The 21,199-nt window shown below is 45.9% G+C and overlaps 1 protein-coding gene, 1 long non-coding RNA gene and 2 other non-coding genes across 4 annotated transcripts; 2 read left to right on the plus strand and 2 right to left on the minus strand.

The window, feature by feature from the left end:
* Positions 1-345: 345 nt before the first annotated feature.
* Positions 346-8,168, minus strand: GLRX5 (glutaredoxin 5). Its single transcript, XM_066607494.1, is given in 4 exon segments — positions 346-723; positions 725-771; positions 774-812; positions 7,843-8,168. Coding segments are annotated over 4 exon segments (426 nt in total). The 5' UTR covers positions 8,093-8,168; the 3' UTR covers positions 346-633.
* On the minus strand, positions 5,184-5,393 carry LOC136572112 (small Cajal body-specific RNA 13). The gene has a single exon (XR_010785767.1). It is a non-coding gene; the product is annotated as a small Cajal body-specific RNA 13 (non-coding RNA).
* LOC136632545 (uncharacterized) lies at positions 7,964-17,550 on the plus strand. Its single transcript, XR_010793179.1, has 4 exons — positions 7,964-8,411; positions 8,963-9,046; positions 9,873-10,039; positions 15,872-17,550. It is a non-coding gene; the product is annotated as an uncharacterized lncRNA (long non-coding RNA).
* LOC136572111 (small Cajal body-specific RNA 13) lies at positions 8,634-8,894 on the plus strand. Its single transcript, XR_010785766.1, has one exon. It is a non-coding gene; the product is annotated as a small Cajal body-specific RNA 13 (non-coding RNA).
* Positions 17,551-21,199: the final 3,649 nt, after the last annotated feature.

Raw genomic sequence — 21,199 nt, forward strand, 5'->3', positions numbered from 1 at the left:
GTATTTCTTAGTAGGTGTTACTAAAAAAAACAGATCTGTACACCAGGCTTTCTGGGATGTTGTCAGTCATGTAAGCTCTCAGGGGATCGATTGGTCTGTCATCCAGAAGCTTACCCCCCTTTCTCCCTCAGTTCTTCCTGGCAGTCACTCATAGTAAGAATCTCTGACTCTAGCAGCGACGTGCTTGATGGAATCTCTGTATATAGGAGTATGACATAAGAAATAGGAAGCATAATTGCAGAGGAAACGTTTAAAAAGGGAGGGAGCAGCGATAACCGTTTCTCCTTCAGTAAGAATGACTGTTACGATGCGATCTCTGCACACACCACAGAGACACTGCGCCCATTTTCTATATAATTAGACTTTATTTCTACTCTAGTATGATCATTCTATTCCTCAGTGGTCATTGTCTGACATTCATACAATCCTCGTCTGCCAGTGGGACGCACGGGTCTGAGACTGACCCCGACTGATAAGAACGTGAGGTTTGTTTCCTGCTGGGATGGTTCTATGGACAGAGTTAGCAGAAAGTTTCATCAAAGCAACATAAGGCTTCTCCGGTGCAGACGGGACGCTGCGTCCGAGGTGGTGGGATCGATAGAGACAGTTCACAATACAGGTGGAGCGCCCCCATTACTTCTTCTCTTGGCTGGGTTGTGCATCCAGAAGCGCAGAGCGGATACCCAACTTCTTCAGCTCCTCCACCAGGTCTCCATTCTGATGCCATCTGAAGGAGGATGTCGCAGCCCCCCACAAACTCTCCGTTCAGAACACTTGTGGGATGGTTGGCCAGTTAGAGTAATTCTTTACCCCTAAGAGAGAAAGAAGAGGTATTTAACTCACAAATCCCATATTAAAAGGTACACTAAACCCAAAATCTAGCAGTACCACCAGTTTCCACCTCTACAAGCTGTGATCAGTTCTCTGAGCTGACTGGTTAATTAGCTGTTATGCCATTATTTCATCCACTGCACAGAGAAAACTGTAGATTCTGCTCTCTCTGTAACACATACATATAAATAACTGCTTCAGAGAAGACACTGGAGAAGGACTGAGCAGTGGAGATGTGATCTCACTCACCTGCTAATAGAAGGTCTGCATAAATCTTACTCCCTCCCCTCTCCATAGGCTTCTATAGGCAGCAGGAGTCATCACCCCCTTAACATTCTATTCTCCACCTTCTTACAACAGGTAGTGGACAGCAGATTAGAGGGAGAGGACACCCAAGTGAATTTCAGCACAAACTATGTTCGGTAATTAAGGTGATTTGCATTTTGTTAGTTATCAAGTTGAATATCATAAAACACAGGAAAAGACAGTGACCATTTAAACACACTACCTGTATTTTACAGTCTCTACGTCCAAGGATAGCCGTGTGAGTAGGACTAGGAATGACAGGTTATCTGCCTCTGGGTGGGATTATTCACTGACTGCAAGCAGATCTTGAAAACACCAGAAAGTCTCAAGGACTTTCATTTCTTTTCCCTCCTTTACATTTTCATATGTTGTGGCCCTGCCAAGTTAATACACACACACACACACACACACACACACACACACACACACACACACTTCCCCATCATTCTGTTCTCAATACCCCATAATGACAAGGTGGAAACAGATTAGATATCTGTAATTTTTTTGGTTTTAATGAAAATCATTTTGCATTGACGTGAGTACTGATCTTGAGGAGCTTTGAGATGTGCTAAAGTCAGTGGAGTGGACATAATTTGAAGGGGAAAAAAAGGCACACCCCAGTCTACATCATGCACAAATGCCAAACATAAGACCTGAGGGCCTGACACCCAAGTTTATTCTCTGCTGTGCAACAATTTAACAGGTATTCCATTCATCTATCCTGCAGCTCCAGTCCAGCAGTAGTGCAGAGTCTGTGACCCCTGACCCTTTCCCTCTCGGGTTCTGCATGCGCCATCCAATGCCGAAGGAAGAGGTCAGCAGTCAGACTCTATAGCGGTTGTCACCACCGGACCAGAGCTTCAGGCTGGGTGAGTGGAATGCCTGTAGGAATACTGCAAGGATGCGGTCCAGCCATAGGCCAATAGTGGGGGTCACTAGAACTACTAGACTACTATGGGGGGACCCATTATTACTGGCACCACTAGGGGGGAACCTACTATTACTACTGGGGCAGCTTTGGAAGACACTCTTACTATATACTTTTGCAATCAACCATTTGAAGGCAATCATAAGGCTGATGTAGCCCTTGGTGAAAACAAGTTTGATATCCCTGATATAAGATTTCACAGCTCAATGGATATCAGAGACAAAACCAAGCGATGAGGAGGTAAGAACTGCCTGTGGAGCTCAGAGACTGGATTGTGTGGAGGCACAGATCTGGAGACTGCTACAACAACAAAAAAATCTGCTGCACTGAAAGCTCCCAAGAGCGCATGGACTCTAATTCTGGAACAACCAGGACTCTCCAAACTAAGCAAGTGGGGAAGAAGGGCCTTAGTAAGAGAGGTGACCAAGAACCCAATGGGCACTCTGGCTGAGCTCCAAAGATCCTGTGTGCAGATGGGAGAGATTTCCAGCAGGTCAACCATCACTGCAGATCTCCACCAATCTGGGCTTCATGGCAGAGTGATTAGATAGAAGCCTCTTCTCAATATATCATACATGAAAGCCCGTCTGAAGTTTGCCAAGGAGCATCTAAAGGACTCTAGCTACATTCACATCAGGGGGAGCGCGGTGTCAGGCCAAGAAACTCAGCCCAATATCACTCTTACCAATCTGCATTTTTCATGATATAGTGAAAAGTTTCATTCAAAAATGCTAGAGGGTCACAAGGGTTTCCCATTGATTTCAATGGGAAACATCACATAGCACTTGCATGCAATGTATTTGACTAAATGCATCTAAATAACTGGATGCTGAACTTTGTAAGTCATTTATTTACTGCTCATCTATTTGAATGTTTGCATATATAACCTTCATCTAATCTATCTGCATGATCCCCATTTAGACTGTGCGCCATGCCTGACAATGCCATCCAGTGTGCATATTGGGCCATGTATGCAGTCCTTGACCAGCTGTTGAACAAGGTGCGAGTGTGTTGTGTATTTGGAAGCCAAGATCTTGGATCTAAATGAGCAGCTTACAACACCGAGATCCATTGGTACCATGGAAAGTAGTTTGCTGCTCATTGAGCGGGCACTCGCTGGGGTAGATGTGGGGGTGGGGGGGTGATTTGGGAGAGCAGGACGAGCAGGCAGCTAGCTGGGTGACAGGAGGAGGGGTAGAGGGAAGAGATCCAGGGAGGCTAGTCTTGAACTGGCATACCCCAACAAGTTTGCAGAGTTGGCAGTCAAGGGGGATGCCATTGCAGGGTCAGCACTGCTGCAGCATGACATGCCCTCTGACCACCAGGGGGATGTCTGCTCCAGTAAGAAGGGGAGCGAAGGGTAGGCTATACAGGTCCTGGTAGTGGGGGACTCAATTATTAGGGCCACAGACAGGGCAATCTGCCACAATGACCAGGATCATCGAATGGTGTGTTGTCTTCCTAATGCTAGAGTTCGACACATCAGGTTGACAGAGGAAGGGGCTTGTGAGGATCCAGTGGTCATGGTACAGATTGGCACAAGTGACAAAGTTGGAGGTATGTGGAACGTCAATAAAGATGTAAAGGGGCAGTAAACAAAAAGGTTTAAAACAAAAAACAATGTATAAAACAAAGCAGCACTAAAAACTTATATGGCAAAAAATAAATTATGTAAAAAGCAGATAAAGATACAGCAAAGATGGAGACAGATTTATTGCCAGAGAGAGTAAATCTAACCCTAAACAGTCCTTCAATAAATAGTAAAAAAAATTAATATTGAAGGACGGAGGAATTTTAGAGGGTGATGAAGAGAAAGCAAATCTATTAAATTGTTTTTTCTCCAGTGTATTCACAGAGGAAACTGAAATGTCAGGTGAAATGCGAGTTTTAAAAGTAAACTCTCTACTAAATGTCAGTCTAAGGCCCCCTTCACACGAACGGATTTCCGCCGCGTAATTTGCGGCGGAAATCCGCTGCGTTGCCCGCAGCTATTAGGTTCTATTGAACCTAATAGCTCAGGGCGCACGGTGCGGAATTCCACACCGTGAATTCACCCGCGGCATGCTCTATTTGCCGCGGTTGTACGCGCGGACTGCTTTCATTGCAGTCAATGGAAGCCATCCATTCACGCTATCTTCCGCTGTAGCACAACGGAACATAGCGTGAAACCGCTTCCCCGCCCACCACCGCCACCGCGTCATGTGACGCTGTGGGCGTGTCACATGAAGAGGCGGAGGTGGGTGGGGAAGCGTCATGTGTGAGCGAGGACGCCGGATCCGTAGGTAAATTTGGGGTCTCCTGGGGGGCGCCGTGACGGGATGTGACTCCCCTGCAGGAGTCAGGAGATGATTGGCCAGGAGAAGAAGCGGTAAGAAGACTGATAGGTAAGTATTGATTTTTTATTATTTTGTTTTTTTAATGACAGAGCCCCTTTAACCCCTTAATGACATGGCCTATTTTGGGCTTAAAGGGGTTGTCCCGCGCCGAAACGCGTTTTTTTTTTTTCAATAGCCCCCCCGTTCGGTGCGAGACAAACCCGATGCAGGGGTTAAAAAAGAAAACCGCACAGTGCTTACCTGAATCCCCGCGCTCCGGTGACTTCTTACTTACCTGGTGAAGATGGCCGCCGGGATCTTCTCCCTCGGTGGACCGCAGGGCTTCTGTGCGGTCCATTGCCGATTCCAGCCTCCTGATTGGCTGGAATCGGCACGTGACGGGGCGGAGCTACAAGGAGCCGCTCTCCGGCACAAGCGGCCCCATTCAGAAAAGAAGAAGACCGGACTGCGCAAGCGCGTCTAATCCGGCGATTAGACGCTGAAAATTAGACGGCACCATGGAGACGAGGATGCTAGCAACGGAACAGGTAAGTGAATAACTTCTGTATGGCTCATAATTAATGCACGATGTATATTACAAAGTGCATTAATATGGCCATGCAGAAGTGTATAGACCCACTTTGTTTCGCGGGACAACCCCTTTAAGGATGCAACGATTTTTGGTGGATTTTCTTCTCCATTTATCAAAAGTCATAACTTTTTTTATGTACAGAGCTCTGAGGGCTTATTTTTGGCGAGACGAGGTGTAGTTTTTATTGGTACCATCTTGGGGTACATACGGCTTTTTTGATCACTTTCTATCTCTTGGCAGATAGATAACAACATGGGAAGGTCATTATCACCGTGGCAACAGAAGCCGATGTGAGAGGAACATAGCACATCCGGCTGCAGGAACTTGCGCAGCGACGTCTCGGCTTCCTCACATGATATTCTATGCAGCTCCATAGACCCCTGAGTACATACAACGCAGGGCTGAGAGGAGACTGCAGCTCACAGGACAGAGGCCTAGGACTCCTCACAGCTGAGGATTCGTTACAGTGTAGACAGTCTTCCGAGAGCAGCACAAGGCTCTCACTATTACGTTATATCCGTGCTGTCCGCTCCGCCACACTTCTCCGCCTGAAGCTCCGGCACTTGTCTGTAGTCTTCAGCCAGCACTTCCAGGCCAGGGGGTTCAAAAATCCCGCCTCCAGGAAGCGCTGGCTCTGATTGGTTCATCGAGCGCTGCAGTTATTGGCTAAGCCGCGATGCTCGAGAACCAATCACAGGCATCACATTGAAAGTATATTCTCTTTAATCTATTTACTAATGACCCGGTAGAAGGCTAGCACAGTAAAATAGCAGTATTTGCAGATGATACAAAACTACGGCGCAATGTCCACGGGCGGACGTTTGGTGCAGAATATTTTTGTTCCATCTAAAAGCACCTTTATGTGACCTCAGTAATCCCACTATTACTCCTCAGAAGTAAGTGCCCCCTAGGAGCAGCAGGCACTCTGCACATACAGCAGCGTAGCGGAGGTTCTCAGGGGCTCCAGTAGTGACACACAGGGACGCCGCTGCAGCTCTGCCAGTGATAAAACTGCAGTGTCACGCCTTGCTGTTCCAGACAGATCTGCAGAGATCAGCAGGTAGCATTGCACAACGTCACACACACACATCTCTGCTACATCACTAGAGACAACCGGGCACTGCGCAACACACTGATAAACTGTGCTTACCCACTTGTTAATAGGGAGTGGTACATGGTGAAATCCATCTATTTCTCCCCATTATCAGCCTTCCCATTTACCTGAAATAGCTGATTACAAAATAAGTGAATACATTCTATTGCTCCCTGTTATCAGCCATTTCCAGTTACGGAAACCATTGAATGCAGGACAGAGGGGTAGAATCTACTGACCGCTGTTATCAGGTGTGGAGGGGATGACGGTAGTGAAGCCCCTGGGCACTATATGTCACCTGTCTCCAGTGCCGAGAACCTACAAAAGACCTTCCAGCCATACGTGACCCGCGTGCGGGTTTGTGCGCCAGGCGCAGCTTCGTGGCTACACGTGACAGAGAGTGAGGAATGAAGGAGAATACCCGACGCTTCCCGGAGTGTAGCGCATTAGCCTTCACACCACCCGCAGCGAATACGCCTTAAATCAGCTGCGCTTTTAATGGTGGAAATGTTGCGGATTTTAACCCCTTGTGTTTTAAAGGTCGAAACTAAATTGACAACAAAAATAGACAAGCGGCAGCTTCCCGTATTGTCGCAAAACTTTCCTGCAGCCTGTGGAGGTATTAGAAGCCCCCGCCTTGTGCTAGAAACGCTACGGAATTTCCCCTGTGATTCCGGCGGCAGACGTTCCGCGGGATTTCCACCACGCAAGAAGACGGACAAATGACAGCAAACCTTGTGTGAAGATAAGAAACCATCACCCACCTGATGAATCCCCGCTGCCCCACCGCTGATACTCTGGTGGTCCCGCGGGTCTTGTTTCCCCGAAGCATCCATGTGACTGCTGCGACCAATCACTGAGCCTAGCAGTTACAATTGTAAGGACGGCGATGGCTGCACCGACCACGTGGGCATATGGCAGCAAGTTACACCGAGCAGTGGGCACCAGCATAGCGGCGGTATCATACCAGTAGCACGCCTTTTACACCAGCAGATTCTCAGTTCATTGCCGATTCATTCACCGTTGTTCGCGCAGAATGTTGAGACAGGCCTATCAGCTTTGAGAATTGTCCCGTCCCCCCCCCCACTTCCCTTTTTAAAAAAAAACGTAACTTGCTTTTTTCGGTCCTAGTTATATTTCTCAATGCTACTATTTACTGTACCATATAATGTGCTGAAAACTTTGAAAAAATTTTAAGTGGAGTAAAATGAAAAAAAAAAAACAAACAAAACTCCACCATCTTTCAGCACGTTTTGTTTCTATGGCGCACAAACCGCAACAAAAGTGACCTGATAACTTTGTTCTATGGGTCAGTACGAATACTGCGATACCAAACTATAGATATTTAATATTTTTATTATCTTTGCGCACAATAGCTTATTAATTTTTCCGGCTACATATAGTTGTACAAGGGCTATTTTTTTTGCGGACGTCCCGTAGTTTGCACTGGTACCAATTCGGAATACATATATATGACTTTTTGATCAATTTTTATTGCATTTTTTCTTGGAGAGAGGGTGGAGACATTTATGGTGTACCTCCACCCCTTTACACCCCCACCTGCGAAAGACCTTGAAGAATGAAACCAGGAGCGGTCACCTCCAGATATCTGAGACCCCGAGTAGCTGTCACGTGGGAGGATCCTGGAGGAGCCAGCACACGTGATCAGCACGGACCGTCCAACCTGTGGAGTCCTCAGCCCACGGGAAACTACAACTCCCAGAATGCCCTGCTCAGAGCGCACAGACCCTATGTGGTGCCCCCTACAGTCACTGACCCTGCCTGAGATCTTGGTCCTCCAGCACGTTATAGGCCGCGTACTCGTCCACCCCGTGCATCCGCAGGATCTGCACCACTGCGTTACTGAAGCCGCACAGGGGCTGCGCTGGGGTCCCTTTCATGAACACCACCACCTTGTCCTTCTTCACCAGTCCGTCTAGGTGCTCCCGGGAGCTGCTCTGGCTCAGCAGGCGGCGGAACACAGGACTCCGGAGAGCGGAGGACGCTCGGGACACACACCAGCTCATGACTGACAAACAGCGCTGTCACTCAAACGCGGCGACCTTTCTGAGAGGCTTTTTGGCACTGCTGGGCACCCGTTCTTACGATGATCCCGCCCGTCTTGAGGCTCTGATTGGCTGAAACGCTTAATGGGGAGGGGCTAAAAATCGTGTGTCCATTGGCTTGTCAATTTCTTCAGCAGACCAATGAGTGACCGAAACGTCATATAAGGGCGGTGTTAAGATTAGCTTCTCCTGTGTCCCAGTTTTCTTCCTTCAGTAAAGTAGTGCGGCCATATTGGTGACGGAGAGCAGTGAGTTGCATGAGGTTGTGGCAGCCATCTTGGTAAAGGATGTTCTACTCTAAGCGTGGTGATGTTATATATTAGTTTACTGGGAGTATTATGTTATCAGTCTAGACAATACTCTGTGGGCTTAACTAATACTCTCCCTGCACTGATATGATGTAACAGGAAGAGCCTTGTGCTGATCACGTGTTTAGCTCTCGGAAGACTGTGTAGACTGTAACGAATCCTCAGCTGTGAGGAGTCCTAGGCCTCTGTCCTGTGAGCTGCAGTCTCCTCTCAGCCCTGCGTTGTATGTACTCAGGGATCTATGGAGCTGCATAGAATATCATGTGAGGAAGCCGAGACGTCGCTGCGCAAGTTCCTGCAGCCGGATGTGCTATGTTCCTCTCACATTGGCTTCTGTTGCCACGGTGATAATGACCTTCCCATGTTGTTATCTATCCGCCAACAGATAGACAAACCGCAGCAAGATATTATTTGCAGAATGCAGACTTCTGCTAAATACTGAACCTGCAACATTGTAGTTCACGGAGATACATATGTGCGATCGCACGTGTACCACGGCGCTAACTGTCCCCTTCTGTTACAGCAGGTGCCGGCGCAGCAGTTCCTGGACACGCAGGGAGCGTATGAGAACATGGTCACTTGTGCTGGCGGGCCGAACCTCTCATCGGTGGGACTTTTTAAACTATCTTAAAGGGTACTTATAAGCTGTAACCCTGTGGAGGATGAGTACTCGGTTCACAGGGAGTCCATCCATGTGGGGAGGGGAGGGGGGGCAGCAGTGGTGCTGGATGGGGTGCACCGTCAGGATGGGGCCGTGCGGCGCTGGCGTGGGATGGGGTGGGCCGTGCGGCGCTGGCGTGGGATGGGGTGGGCCGTGCGGCGCTGGCGTGGGATGGGGTGGGCCGAGCGGCGCTGGCGTGGGATGGGGTGGGCCGAGCGGCGCTGGCGTGGGATGGGGTGGGCCGAGCGGCGCTGGCGTGGGATGGGGTGGGCCGAGCGGCGCTGGCGTGGGATGGGGTGGGCCCCGTCAGGATGGGGCCGAGCGGCGATGGGGTGGGCCCCGTCAGGATGGGGCCGAGCGGCGATGGGGTGGGCCCCGTCAGGATGGGGGCGTGCGGCGCTGGCGTGGGATGGGGTGGGCCCCGTCAGGATGGGGCCGAGCGGCGATGGGGTGGGCCCCGTCAGGATGGGGCCGAGCGGCGATGGGGTGGGCCCCGTCAGGATGGGGCCGAGCGGCGATGGGGTGGGCCCCGTCAGGATGGGGCCGAGCGGCGATGGGGTGGGCCCCGTCAGGATGGGGCCGAGCGGCGCTGGCGTGGGATGGGGTGGGCCCCGTCAGGATGGGGGCGTGCAGCGCTGGCGGCACGTGATAGGGAGCGCCTGCAGGATGGGTGGTCGTGCAGTGCTGTCTGATATACAGGACGCTGCACATTACATGTCCTAATCTGGTCCAAGAATCCAACTTGCTGTCATTTTTCTGATTTGGACTATAGGTGCCATTTCGGATCAAAAATCGGCTGGAAGAATCATGGGCGTTGTGTATATCCGTAGCGCAGGCTCTTGGGTGAAGCCTCAACCAGACTTCAGCTGGAGTCTCTCACAGGATCTCTAAACTCCAGATATCAGCAATGGCCAATGAAGAACATAGAGTACACAGCAGGTGGGTGGCATGGAGTTTGCCCAGGGCAGCCAATCACCTTCATGGATGGAGAACACCTGGAGCATCATCTGCTGCAACACTAATTATTTGGCAGTTGGGTTTCGGCCACCAGTGGAAATGCAGAGTAATAAGTAAAAGATAAATTATGCAAACATTGTTGTACAGAACTAAAATCTTGGTTATCAAGAGATTTTTTTTTTCTCCTTATACCTTAACATGCCAGGATGTACATTTTCATCCTGGAGATTTAGGGCTTGTATGAAGGGGGATCAGGGCTTGATCCCGCTCCATGGAATGTGGGTGCCGGTTGTTTCCTGCTGCTATTGTAGATTGCCAATCAAGCCATGCCTGTTGTGTGGCTTAATGGGCTGCCTGTTAGATTGTGATATAATGTAAATACCATAGTAACATAGTATTACATAGTATGTAAGGCTGAAAGACATATTTCCATCCAGTTCAGCATATTACGCCCCAATATTGATCCAAAGCCAGGCAAAAAAAAACCCCAATGAAGTAGAAGCCAATTTCCCAATTTAAAGGAAAAAATGCCTTCCTGACTCCAATCTAGAAATCGGAATTATCCCCAACCCTTCTGAAGTAATTGGTGATTATAACATAATATTGTAACACTCATGAAAGACATCGACGCCCCTCTTAAACTTTTGGTGAGTATGTGATCACCACGTCCTCAGGCAGAGAGTTCCACAGTCTCGCTGCTTTTACAGTTAAAGGGGTTGTCCCGCGAAACAAAGTGGGTCTATACACTTCTGTATGGCCATATTAATGCACTTTGTAATGTACATTGTGCATTAATTATGAGCCATACAGAAGTTATCAGAAATTTTTCACTTACCTGTTCCGTTGCTAGCGTCCTCGTTTCCATGGAGCCGTCTAATTTTCAGCGTCTAATCGCCAAATTAGACGCGCTTGCGCAGTCCGGGTCTTCTTCTTTTCTCAATGGGGCTCCGTGTAGCTCCGCCCCGTCACGTATCGATTCCAGCCAATCAGGAGGCTGGAATCGGCAATGGACCGCACAGAAGCCCTGCGGTCCACCGAGGGAGAAGATCCCGGCGGCCATCTTCAGCAGGTAAGTAAGAAGTCACCGGAGCGCGGGGATTCAGGTAAGCGCTGTCCGGTGTTCTTGTTTAACCCCTGCATCGGGGTTGTCTCGTGCCGAACGGGGGGGGGGGGCTGTTGGAAAAAAAAAAAAACCTGTTTCGGCGCGGGACAACCCCTTTAAGAACCCCCCTTCTATGTTGGTGCAGAAATCTTTCCTCTACCATTCTATGATTATTAAGTTGCCCTTCAGCCATTATATATATATATATATATATATATATATATATATATATATATATATATATATATATATATATATATATATATATATAATTATTAAATAACCCCAATTTTGATAACCTCTCTGGGTATTGTAGTCCACCCATTCCATTTATTTAGTTACCCACCTTTGTACGCACTCAAGCTCTGATCTGTTTTTCCTTGAGTGCTGGTGCCCAAAACTGTACACAATATTCCATGTGCGGTCTGACCAGTGACTTGTAAAGATGAAGAACAATGTTCTCATCATGTGCCCCTAGACCTGTTTTGATGCACCCCATGATCCTATTTGCTTTGGCAGCAGCTGCCTGACACTGGTTGCTCCAGTTAAGCTTAGTTAATTAAAATCTCCAAGTCCTTTTCCATGTCAGTGTTACCCAGTGGTTTCCCGTTTAGTGTGTAATGGTGACATGTATTTCCTCTGTCCATGTGCAGAACCTTACATTTATCAGTGTAAACCTCATTTGTCACTCTTTTTCCGCCCAAGTCCCCAACTTATCCAGATCCATTTGTAATTGCATTCTGTCCTCTTGTGTTAATTATTTGACATAGTTTTGTATCATATTGCTATTTTACTGCACAATCCTACCAGGTCATTAAAAAATAGGCCCCAAAACCGAACCCTGTGGTACCCCACCAGTAACGGGTACCCAATCAGAGTATATACCATTTATAACCACCCTCTTCTTTCTATCACTGACCAGTTACTTACCCCCTTACACACATTCTCCCCCAGACCAAGGATTCTCATTTTATATACCAACCTTTTATGCGGCTCAGTATCAAACACTTTGGAAAAGTCCAGATACGCAAGATCCAATAACTCTCCCCGGTCCAGAATAGAACTTACCTCCTCATAGAAGCTGATCAGATGCGTTTGACAGGAGCAGTCTCTCATAAACCAATGCTGATATGGAGTTATACAGCTATTATCATTGATGTGCTCCAGGATAGCATCTCTTAGAAACCCTTCAAACATTTTACTCACAATACAACAATCCAGTAAAGCAGACACCATCACTGTAGAGTCTTTAAATTAAAGAAACAAGTGTCTATCACATTACTTAATTCCTGGTTAAACTGCTGACATTTAGTGGAGAGTTTGCTTTATCACTTTGTAGCTCATAAGACACTTCCTTTTCTAATGTGAGTACACTGGAGAAAGAACGATTTAATAGATTTGCTCTCTTCTCTTCTGTCTACAATTTCTCCTGCGTTATTAAAGGGCCTACACTTTCAGTATTTAATCTTTTTACAATTTATATAATTGAACATTTTAGGGTTAGTCTTACTCACCTTGGCAATAAGTCTGTCTCCATCTTTAAAGCTTTTATCTGCTTTTTACATAATTTTTTTTTTTTTTTCTTATAGGGTTTTAGTTCTTTCGTCGCTGCATTCTTGTTTTAGTAGTTTAAAACCTCTTACAGCATGAGTGCTCAAACAATCGCAAATTCTTAGACAAAAAAAGAGAAATTGGTTTAAAAATGTTATTAATTAGTAAAAAAAAAAGGGTGGTACTTGGGGAGAACCAAAAACATGTCATATTTATAATAAAACTTCAATAAAAAAACAAACCTATTTGGTATCGCTGGGTTCACACAGGACCGAACTCTCGCGGAATGGCCGCACGGAAATACCCCAAGATTTCCTGCAGGAGAAATATAGCTTCAAGACCTGCGGCCTTCCGTCACGGATTTTGAAGCGGCTTTGCCGCTTGCATTCCACTACAGCCATCTCTCCTCAGAGAGAGGAGAGCGTCCGCCATGGAAACGAAAGAATTGACATGCCGCAACTTTGAATTCTGCGCGGCATGTCAATTTCGGAGCGGCCTGCAAATCTTGTCCACTTTGCTGCTTTATCCTGGGATAAAAAGCTGCGGGTGGAACTTCCATGCAGAAAGTCTACACAGAAAATCCACAGGAATTACGCTCAGTGTGAACCCAGCCTAAAAGTCCAGTATCTTCCTCATACTGTAAACATCAGAAGAAAAAAAAGCCAGAATTGTGCTTTTTTTTTTTTTTTTTTCTTTTTCTCACACTGTCCAAGAAAAATAATGTAATAAGTGATCAAAAAGCCATATGTACCAACAGAAAATACAGGATGTCCTGCAAAAAATTGGCCCTTTCACAACTATGTCATGAAAAATTTGGTGTAATTATGTCATTTTTGCAGCAGTGTACATCGTAGAAACCCCCTCACCCCATCCCAAAGATAGTGGAATTTTTTTTCATTTCGTTTCCATCTCACTTCACTGAGAACTTTTAAAGGTATAAATAGTGCCATTAAAAGATATAACTTGTCCCGTGAAAAACAAGCCCTCAGACCTCTATGTTGATGGATAAATAAGAGTTGTGAATCTTTTAAAGTAGGGAGGAAAAACTGAAATTGAAAAAAAAGGGTGGGGGGGTGCATACCAACCACTGATGAAGCAAATCAAGGTCATATTTTTGGAGGAAGCGCATATGCTAGAACAGAGAGGTGCAACCTAGACTGCATTACTCTGGTTAAGTGATCAGTTATTAACCCTAGGTTATATCAAGGATTGCAGTTATACTTTGGGAAATTCATAGACAATCTACTTTAAAGGTAACCTGTGATCTCCATTGAGCCCTATAAGCTTACATTAAGAGGCTTGAAGGTGAGTAAATGGGGAATCTGGGAAGCTGTTGCATACTCGCTGCGTGCCCTGTTCCTGTATCCTTGCACAGACAGCGAGCGTGCCTCTATGCATGCGCGTTCCCATTCATCTGTATTGGAGTGCATGTGCACACAGCTATCTGAACAGAGGTGCACTGATTTCTCTGGAGCACCTTTTGAGTATGAAGCACAGCTCCCTGGACTCTGCATTCTCTCATGAGCCCCATAGTGTAGTTTGTGGGGCTCTAAGGTGATGACAAGTTCCCTTTTAAATGAAAACGCTTAAACATGAATAAAAAAAGCTGCAGAACAGTGAGTGCAGCTCTGGAGCATAAAACAGCAGCGGCCAACAGAAGAATGTGTGATAATGTATTGCTGTATTTAAATTGCCCCCTTTCTGCTGGTTTGCAGTGTCTGAGCTCTTTCCCCGTAGACTGCGAGGTTACACTTCCTGTGTCAGGCCCTTTCATATTGTTGAACCCAGTACTATGTAACTACTGCACACTACAACTGGATATGGATATATTAATGGCATCCTGTGTTCTAGTGGCTCACTGTAATTTGAGGTATGTTCTTTAATCTGCAATCTGATAACCTTTCTAAAATAAAACTTGGGCCCAATGTCCACGGGCGGACTTGAATTGTGGAATCTGCGTGGGGCACCTGTACGGATGATCCGGAGTTCAAGCCGCCCATAGAGAAACATGGGCGTCCGCAACTGAATTAAAGCATGCGGATTTGTTTTGCAGACCTTTTGGTCTGGAAAACCGCAGTATGCTCCATTTCAGTGCAGTTCCCGCACAGACGGCTACTGTTGAAGTCAATGGAAGCCATCTGATCCACGGCCCGTTCACAATTGAATTCCTAACGGGCAGTGGATCAGCGCATGTGCGGCGGCGTGCTGGCTGGCTCTTCCACACACATCCGCAGTATCCTCAGCCAGCGGCCAGGGTCGAAATCCGATCCGTGAACATTGGGCCTAACTTGATTTCCATTTGTCTGTCTTGCTGACCTTGGGGGAGGTGACTGCCCGTTTTCAAAACAAATTGGGATCCAATGGACTTTGCAACATTGTAAACTCCATGGGAGATCAAAAGTGCCCCTGGTGGAGTTCACTGCAACACAAATGCACCTCGTGTGTCAAAGTAGGGAACTTTTATGAGAGTGTAATGCAGATGCATATTACTGATGAATGTCCTGGCCTGTCTGTGGGTCTACTGATCTGAACGTCAGTGATTGGCTGCTGTGGTCATGTGGATACATTATATCACTGCAGCAGCATGTATACAGCTGGCTAGGAGAGTGGGAACATCTGTTCTCCACTGTGTGTGTGTGTATATATTATTAGTGTGTATTTATATATTTTTTTTCTACAGTAGGCCACCATATCTGTTGTGGCTTTAGCCGAAGGCCATGTTCACATGGGCAGATTTGCTACAGACTCTCCATGCAGACCTTCCACATGGAAAATCTGCAGCATTTACAGTAGCAGTAAAATGGATGATATCTTCACAATCTCATCCACATGTTGCGGAAAAAATCTGCACACAAACCTGGGTGCAATTTTAAATCTTATGTGAATTATTGCACCAGATGTGCTGCAGACTCCATCTCTTCTAATGAGGGCCACATTAAAATCCTCATCAAATACTGCAGTGCTTGACATGGATTTTCTGCTGTGGATATTCTGCAGCAAATAGTTTAGTATGGACATACAAGGGGCGGTCATTAAGGATTTCCCCTGACCCACTTCTCTTTATCAGAAGATGCTGAAACTGCACATGTGTAATGATAGAAGTCCCTATAGGTTACATGCCAATTTGCAGCTTTAAACTGCTAATGGTCTTTCTTTTCCAGGTGCTGAAGTGGTGCGAGGCCTGATAATTGACCCAGTAGAATACAAAGCAGTCATCAAGTTCCTTTACTGGAAAGGCTGCACAGCAAGGGAGACGTTCAATGAGATGAGACGTTTATGGGGAGGATTCACCATCCTATGATATAGTCAAGAACTGGCATCGTCAATTCAAATGTGGTCGGACTTCGGTGGAAACGGCTCCAATGCCAGATGACCCCACTCCGCTATCGATGAACACACTATCCAGCAAGTGGAGGCTGCCATTTTGGAAAACAGCCATGTAACCATTCACGACCTAGTCCAAAATGTCAAGATTAGTGTGGGGTCCGTGGAAAACCTCATCCAAGACCATCTTCATATGCATAGGGTATCTGGTCACTGGGCTCCACGGACCCGAGATTGGTTACATACAGAGTAAGAGCGAGAGTAACTGCCCTGTGCCACATGGAAAGTAGCTAGACGGCCCGGTAGTGACTCTATATACTGCTGGTAGGTTGTCTCCGTTATCTGTTATACCCAATGGTGCTATTTGTTCACTCATTATATGCCTAAAGCCTTGTGTGGTGCAGTGTGTTAAGGCTGCAGAAGGCAGTCCTAAGCTCTCGCTCACAAACTGAAGGTTGTGGGTTTAATCCCTATGTGGTTCAGGTAGCCGGCTCAAGGTTGACTCAGCCTTCCATCCTTCTGAGGTCAGTAAAAGGAGCACCCAGCTTGCTGGAGGGTTATACATAAATTACCTGAAAGTGCTGCAGAATAAGTTGGCGCTATACAAATCCCTTCCCTACACCTTCACTCCAGCAGCACGCGAACCGTTCACAAACTACGCTGTTTGGGAAATACCGCCACCCTCGGCCCGAAAGCAAATAATTCTCCATTTTTGCTACACTGATAGTTAATTTTACCCATGACAATGAGTGATATGTGAGATATACAGCTTGCATATCTTACAATGTCGAAAGTAGGAGATGGTGATGATAATGTGACTCGACTGTATAAAAGCTAGGAGATGCCCAGGAAGACAACATGGCCTACAGCCAGCGCTCTGATTGCTGAGGATAAGGGGTATAGGGTGGGTGAGAGACGGTGCCACAAGTCAGCCTATCTATACAGTTAGTGGTCTGGGCATCTTATGATGTATTACTTTAAAGTTACACCCCACCTTGTTAATTGGCAGACTATATAATTTATTATCAGCCATTTCAGGCTAGGAGAGGCTGCCTGGTGCTCATCTATTAGATGAGTTACGGTCTCCATATGTACTACATCTTAAAATGCTGAGAGCCTCCCCATTTCTACCAGTACGCATGGCATCAGCTTTGGTGCCTCTTTACAACTGTTGTATGTGCGGCACGTAGGGGGCGGAGCTGTGGGGTTGGGAATCCTGTTATAAGCTCTGGCTTATAGCAAACTTATATATTCTAAATATAATATAATTCAATGCAGAATTTGTTCCATATTTCCTTTTATGGGAATTTAGGAGGGTCTTGAAATGTCCCATAAATAGATGTTTAATGAATACAATACATATTTATAGAACATTTTCACAACTTTCCTACATTCCTATGGAAGTGAATGGGCAACACATTCTGTATTGTGTATTGCATATTTACAAAGTAGTAAAGTTTTGTGTTCTGAAATTGAAAATGGTATTCCAATAAATATGATGAAAAGCCTGATGTTACCTATTTAATACAGTACATTTATCATGTTAAAAATATGAGTTGGAGGTTTGGTTTGCGGACTCCACAGCCCCAGTAGGGAAAGCATTTTTCTCTTTATTTTATTTTATTTTTTCTTCCCTTCAATCTGTTCTTTGGATGGTGATTCTAATATGAGTGGTCATTGTATTGTTTTGTCTGGCTTTTAGATCAACCACTAGGTGGTGCCAAATGGTTGCTCTCAAAGTCTTATCTCCACTTTAAGGGGGCAGGAAATAAACCATGATGACCCCTGCATCTGGCTTGCGGGTTTATTAGCCAGTTAAACACTTTCCAAGGCCAAGGTTCTTTTTTTTATTGCCAGTTGACCTGTTCATTATCATACAGTACTGATTAGAAGGCCTTCCACATGGCCTAAAAATGTGCATGAACACTCGCCTGGCAGTGTTAAAAGGAATGTCATTAGCTGATGAACAGTGCTGAACATCTCTCTGAATAAATGGGGAGCCGACCAATGACAGCTGTATATTAATGACTAGCCTGGGTACTCGATACAGACCGCATGCAATACAAAACGGGACAATTTAAGTTAGAAAAGATATCAGAACGTACGCCATATCTTATACTGCTGAGGTAAAATAAAGGCTGCATTGGTTGCTGTGGGCAACAGTATTTAATCCTCTTAGTGCTGAGGTAAAATGAAAGCTGCTCTGTGATTGGTTGCTATGGGCACGAAAAACTTTATTTTTTTATTTTATTTTTTTCTTACTGCTTGTTGAGTTACTGTTAGACAGTTTTGATAAATGAAGGCCGGTCTTCATGAATTTGCTCCATATATTCCTGTATGGGGCACATATCAGTTTTGCAAACTGTTATCCACACAGACATCCAAGGCGGAATTAGGAAGGACACCATGGGCCAATGATTAGTGCCTTCACCAGGGTTAGACTGCGGATAAAAAGCAGTCCTAAAATACACATTTTCAACATGCAGTTTAACTCTTCTAGTGGGAATTACTTGTTGAAAATAAACAGGGATACTAAAGACCCATTTAGAAACAACAATATTCAAAAGATTGCTTTTGAGCGATAATCGTTGTCTAAACGTGCGGCCATCGTGCTCTATTCGTTCATCGGTGATTTCCAGCAAGCTAGAAATCGCCGATGACTCTTATCAGCACCGCACGCTGATTATTCTTTCAGCTGATATCTTGCTGGCAGTTCTTAACAGGACACTAGCTGAAAGCTTTGAGAACAATGCAGCTGTTTGCATATACTAAACAGCTGCATTGTTCTCGGAGCTATCGCAGTGGTATCCCGCTCCGCCTGCATTAACTCTTAAGTAGCTAATTAGCAACTTAGAGTTATGCAAAAATGATCGCTCAAAACTGTCACTCATACTGTCGTTTAAGCAAATTTTGAGCGATCGCTATGTGTAAATAGGCCTTAAATCCATTGGTGAAAGCAAATTTGGGGGTTGCTGCATTAAAATTTAAGCAAAGGCAAAAAAAATGCAAATAATGTTGCCGATACGACGACAACATTTCTGAATTTATTTATTCATTTTTTTTAGCCTATAAAACTCTCTGGGTCGAGATTACACTATGTACAAAATTTCATGTCAGTCGGTTGTACAGTTTGTGTGTGGTGTTCAAACAAACCGACATTAAAAATTGCGCAAGATTTGTACATTGCAAGATGCACAAATCTGACCCCCATTTTTTTGAATGGGGTCATACACATGAGCAATTGCGGTGTGATGCAGGAAACACATTGCGGCACGTTCTATCTTTGTGTGTGCCATCGCATCGCCCATTGTTTTTAATGGGGTTGGCAGCAGGATCGCACCACAAGCTAGGTGCATGTGGTGTGATGCGAGGTCTCCCCATTGAAAACAGTGGAAGAAACTCCACGGTCGCCACTTCCACGGAGTGATGTGAGGCAGTGGTGAGATAAGATCGCCTCGCATCCGCCGGGAAATGGCATGTTGGCGAGAGCAATATTGTGTTTGCCCGTGTGAAGTTAGCTTAAGACCGCTTTCATACGTTCAGTAAATGCTGCGGAAATCCTACTAGTGGAATCACAGCTGACATTCCGCAGCGTTTCCAGTACAAGCCGTGTGGAGGAGAGTGCCGAACTCTTCACATGATGCGGGAACGTTCCATGATGGGTCCGCAGTGCCTCTATTTATGCTGCGGAATGCAACTCTTGTTACACAAGGGTCACACGCACAACTGTTCTGCTATTAAAGACGTGCACAAATCCACACCATTTAGGATACCTGCAGGTAGGCCATTGCGTAATGCCCGCACGGCAGCAATGATTTTGCGAAAAAAAGTACAGCTGACCCTCCAACATTATGAGGAAAAATGCAATTTTGCCAAGATTTTCTCACAGCAAAATCATGGTCACCCATGTGAAACTAGCCTAAGGGTGGAATTAGCTTGCAGGTTGTACCATAAGGCGTGATCAATTCTGCACCAAAAGGGCTTCTAATGGATTTTTCTGCATTAAAATCTGTCCTGAGGCCTTATTTATACGGAGTGCAAAACAGGCGCGTCAGAAAATCGTGGCCATGAGAACCAATGATTTCCTATGGATTCTTTCAGACAAATGTTTTTTTTTATTTTTTTAAAGCGAACCAAAAACGATAGGCCGCAGGCGTGTTGTTTCAACACCAACATTTCTAGCTATCTATTGACCACAAAAGTCAGGAGGCTCCATAGAATCCTATGGCAGCTGGAAAAAAGGGAGGAGGAACATCATTCTTGCAAATACTAGCCTCGCCGTTTGTGTGAATGAGGCCTCAGGGTACGTTCACACGGAAGAATTCACCACAGAGTTTATAACATGAATTTGGTTTCAAAACCCACAATCCTTCACATGGCAGAAATAACCCGCAGGACGCTCTGTAAGCTGCGGTATATTCCGCACTAAATCGGCATTAAAACCGCCGTTGAATACTATACAAGCGCCATGTGGGGGACACAGCTTATAGTAGGATCTCATCCACCACAATGGGGCACGCCACAAAGACACTGGAAGTCAACGGTTGGTCCACAGGGGCTGATGTTGGGTGAGCTGGCACGTCCATTCCATAGCTGATACATTGTAACAAACCATCAGGCCGCTTTCATACAAATCTCACACGAATATGAGCCCCCTTCTTTTGAATCATATACATGAGTGATTTTTATTTTAGTTTTTTCCCGCATCCTGGTGCCAGGAAAAAAATGGCAGCATGTCCAATCTTTTGGTGCCCCTTCAAAACCCATCGCCCATTGTTTTCAATCGGCCCAGAAAACACATTGGTGTGCAATGTGCACGCCAGCGCCATGTGAGGTTTCCCATTGAAAACAACACACTGCTGCATCGCTACTTCCTGAACTGATGGGAGGCTATTTTGAAACAAAACGTCTGCAATCCGCAGGGAAATCGCATGTTCCCGAGCGGCTCAAAGGGAAAGAATAATAAATAATATTTTGGAATTTACACAGGCCGATTATCGCTCATTTTCGTTCATTTAAATGAATTTTGAGTACCGTATATACTTGAGTATTAGCCGCCGAGTCAGTAAGTTTCACCACAAAAAACTGGGAAAACATATTGACTCGAGTATATGCTGGGTAAAAAAAAACAAAACCTCCATGCTCACCTCGGCGTCTGTGTCGGT

The sequence above is a fragment of the Eleutherodactylus coqui genome, chromosome 6 (assembly GCF_035609145.1).
Source record: "Eleutherodactylus coqui strain aEleCoq1 chromosome 6, aEleCoq1.hap1, whole genome shotgun sequence".
Lineage (NCBI taxonomy): Eukaryota > Metazoa > Chordata > Amphibia > Anura > Eleutherodactylidae > Eleutherodactylus > Eleutherodactylus coqui.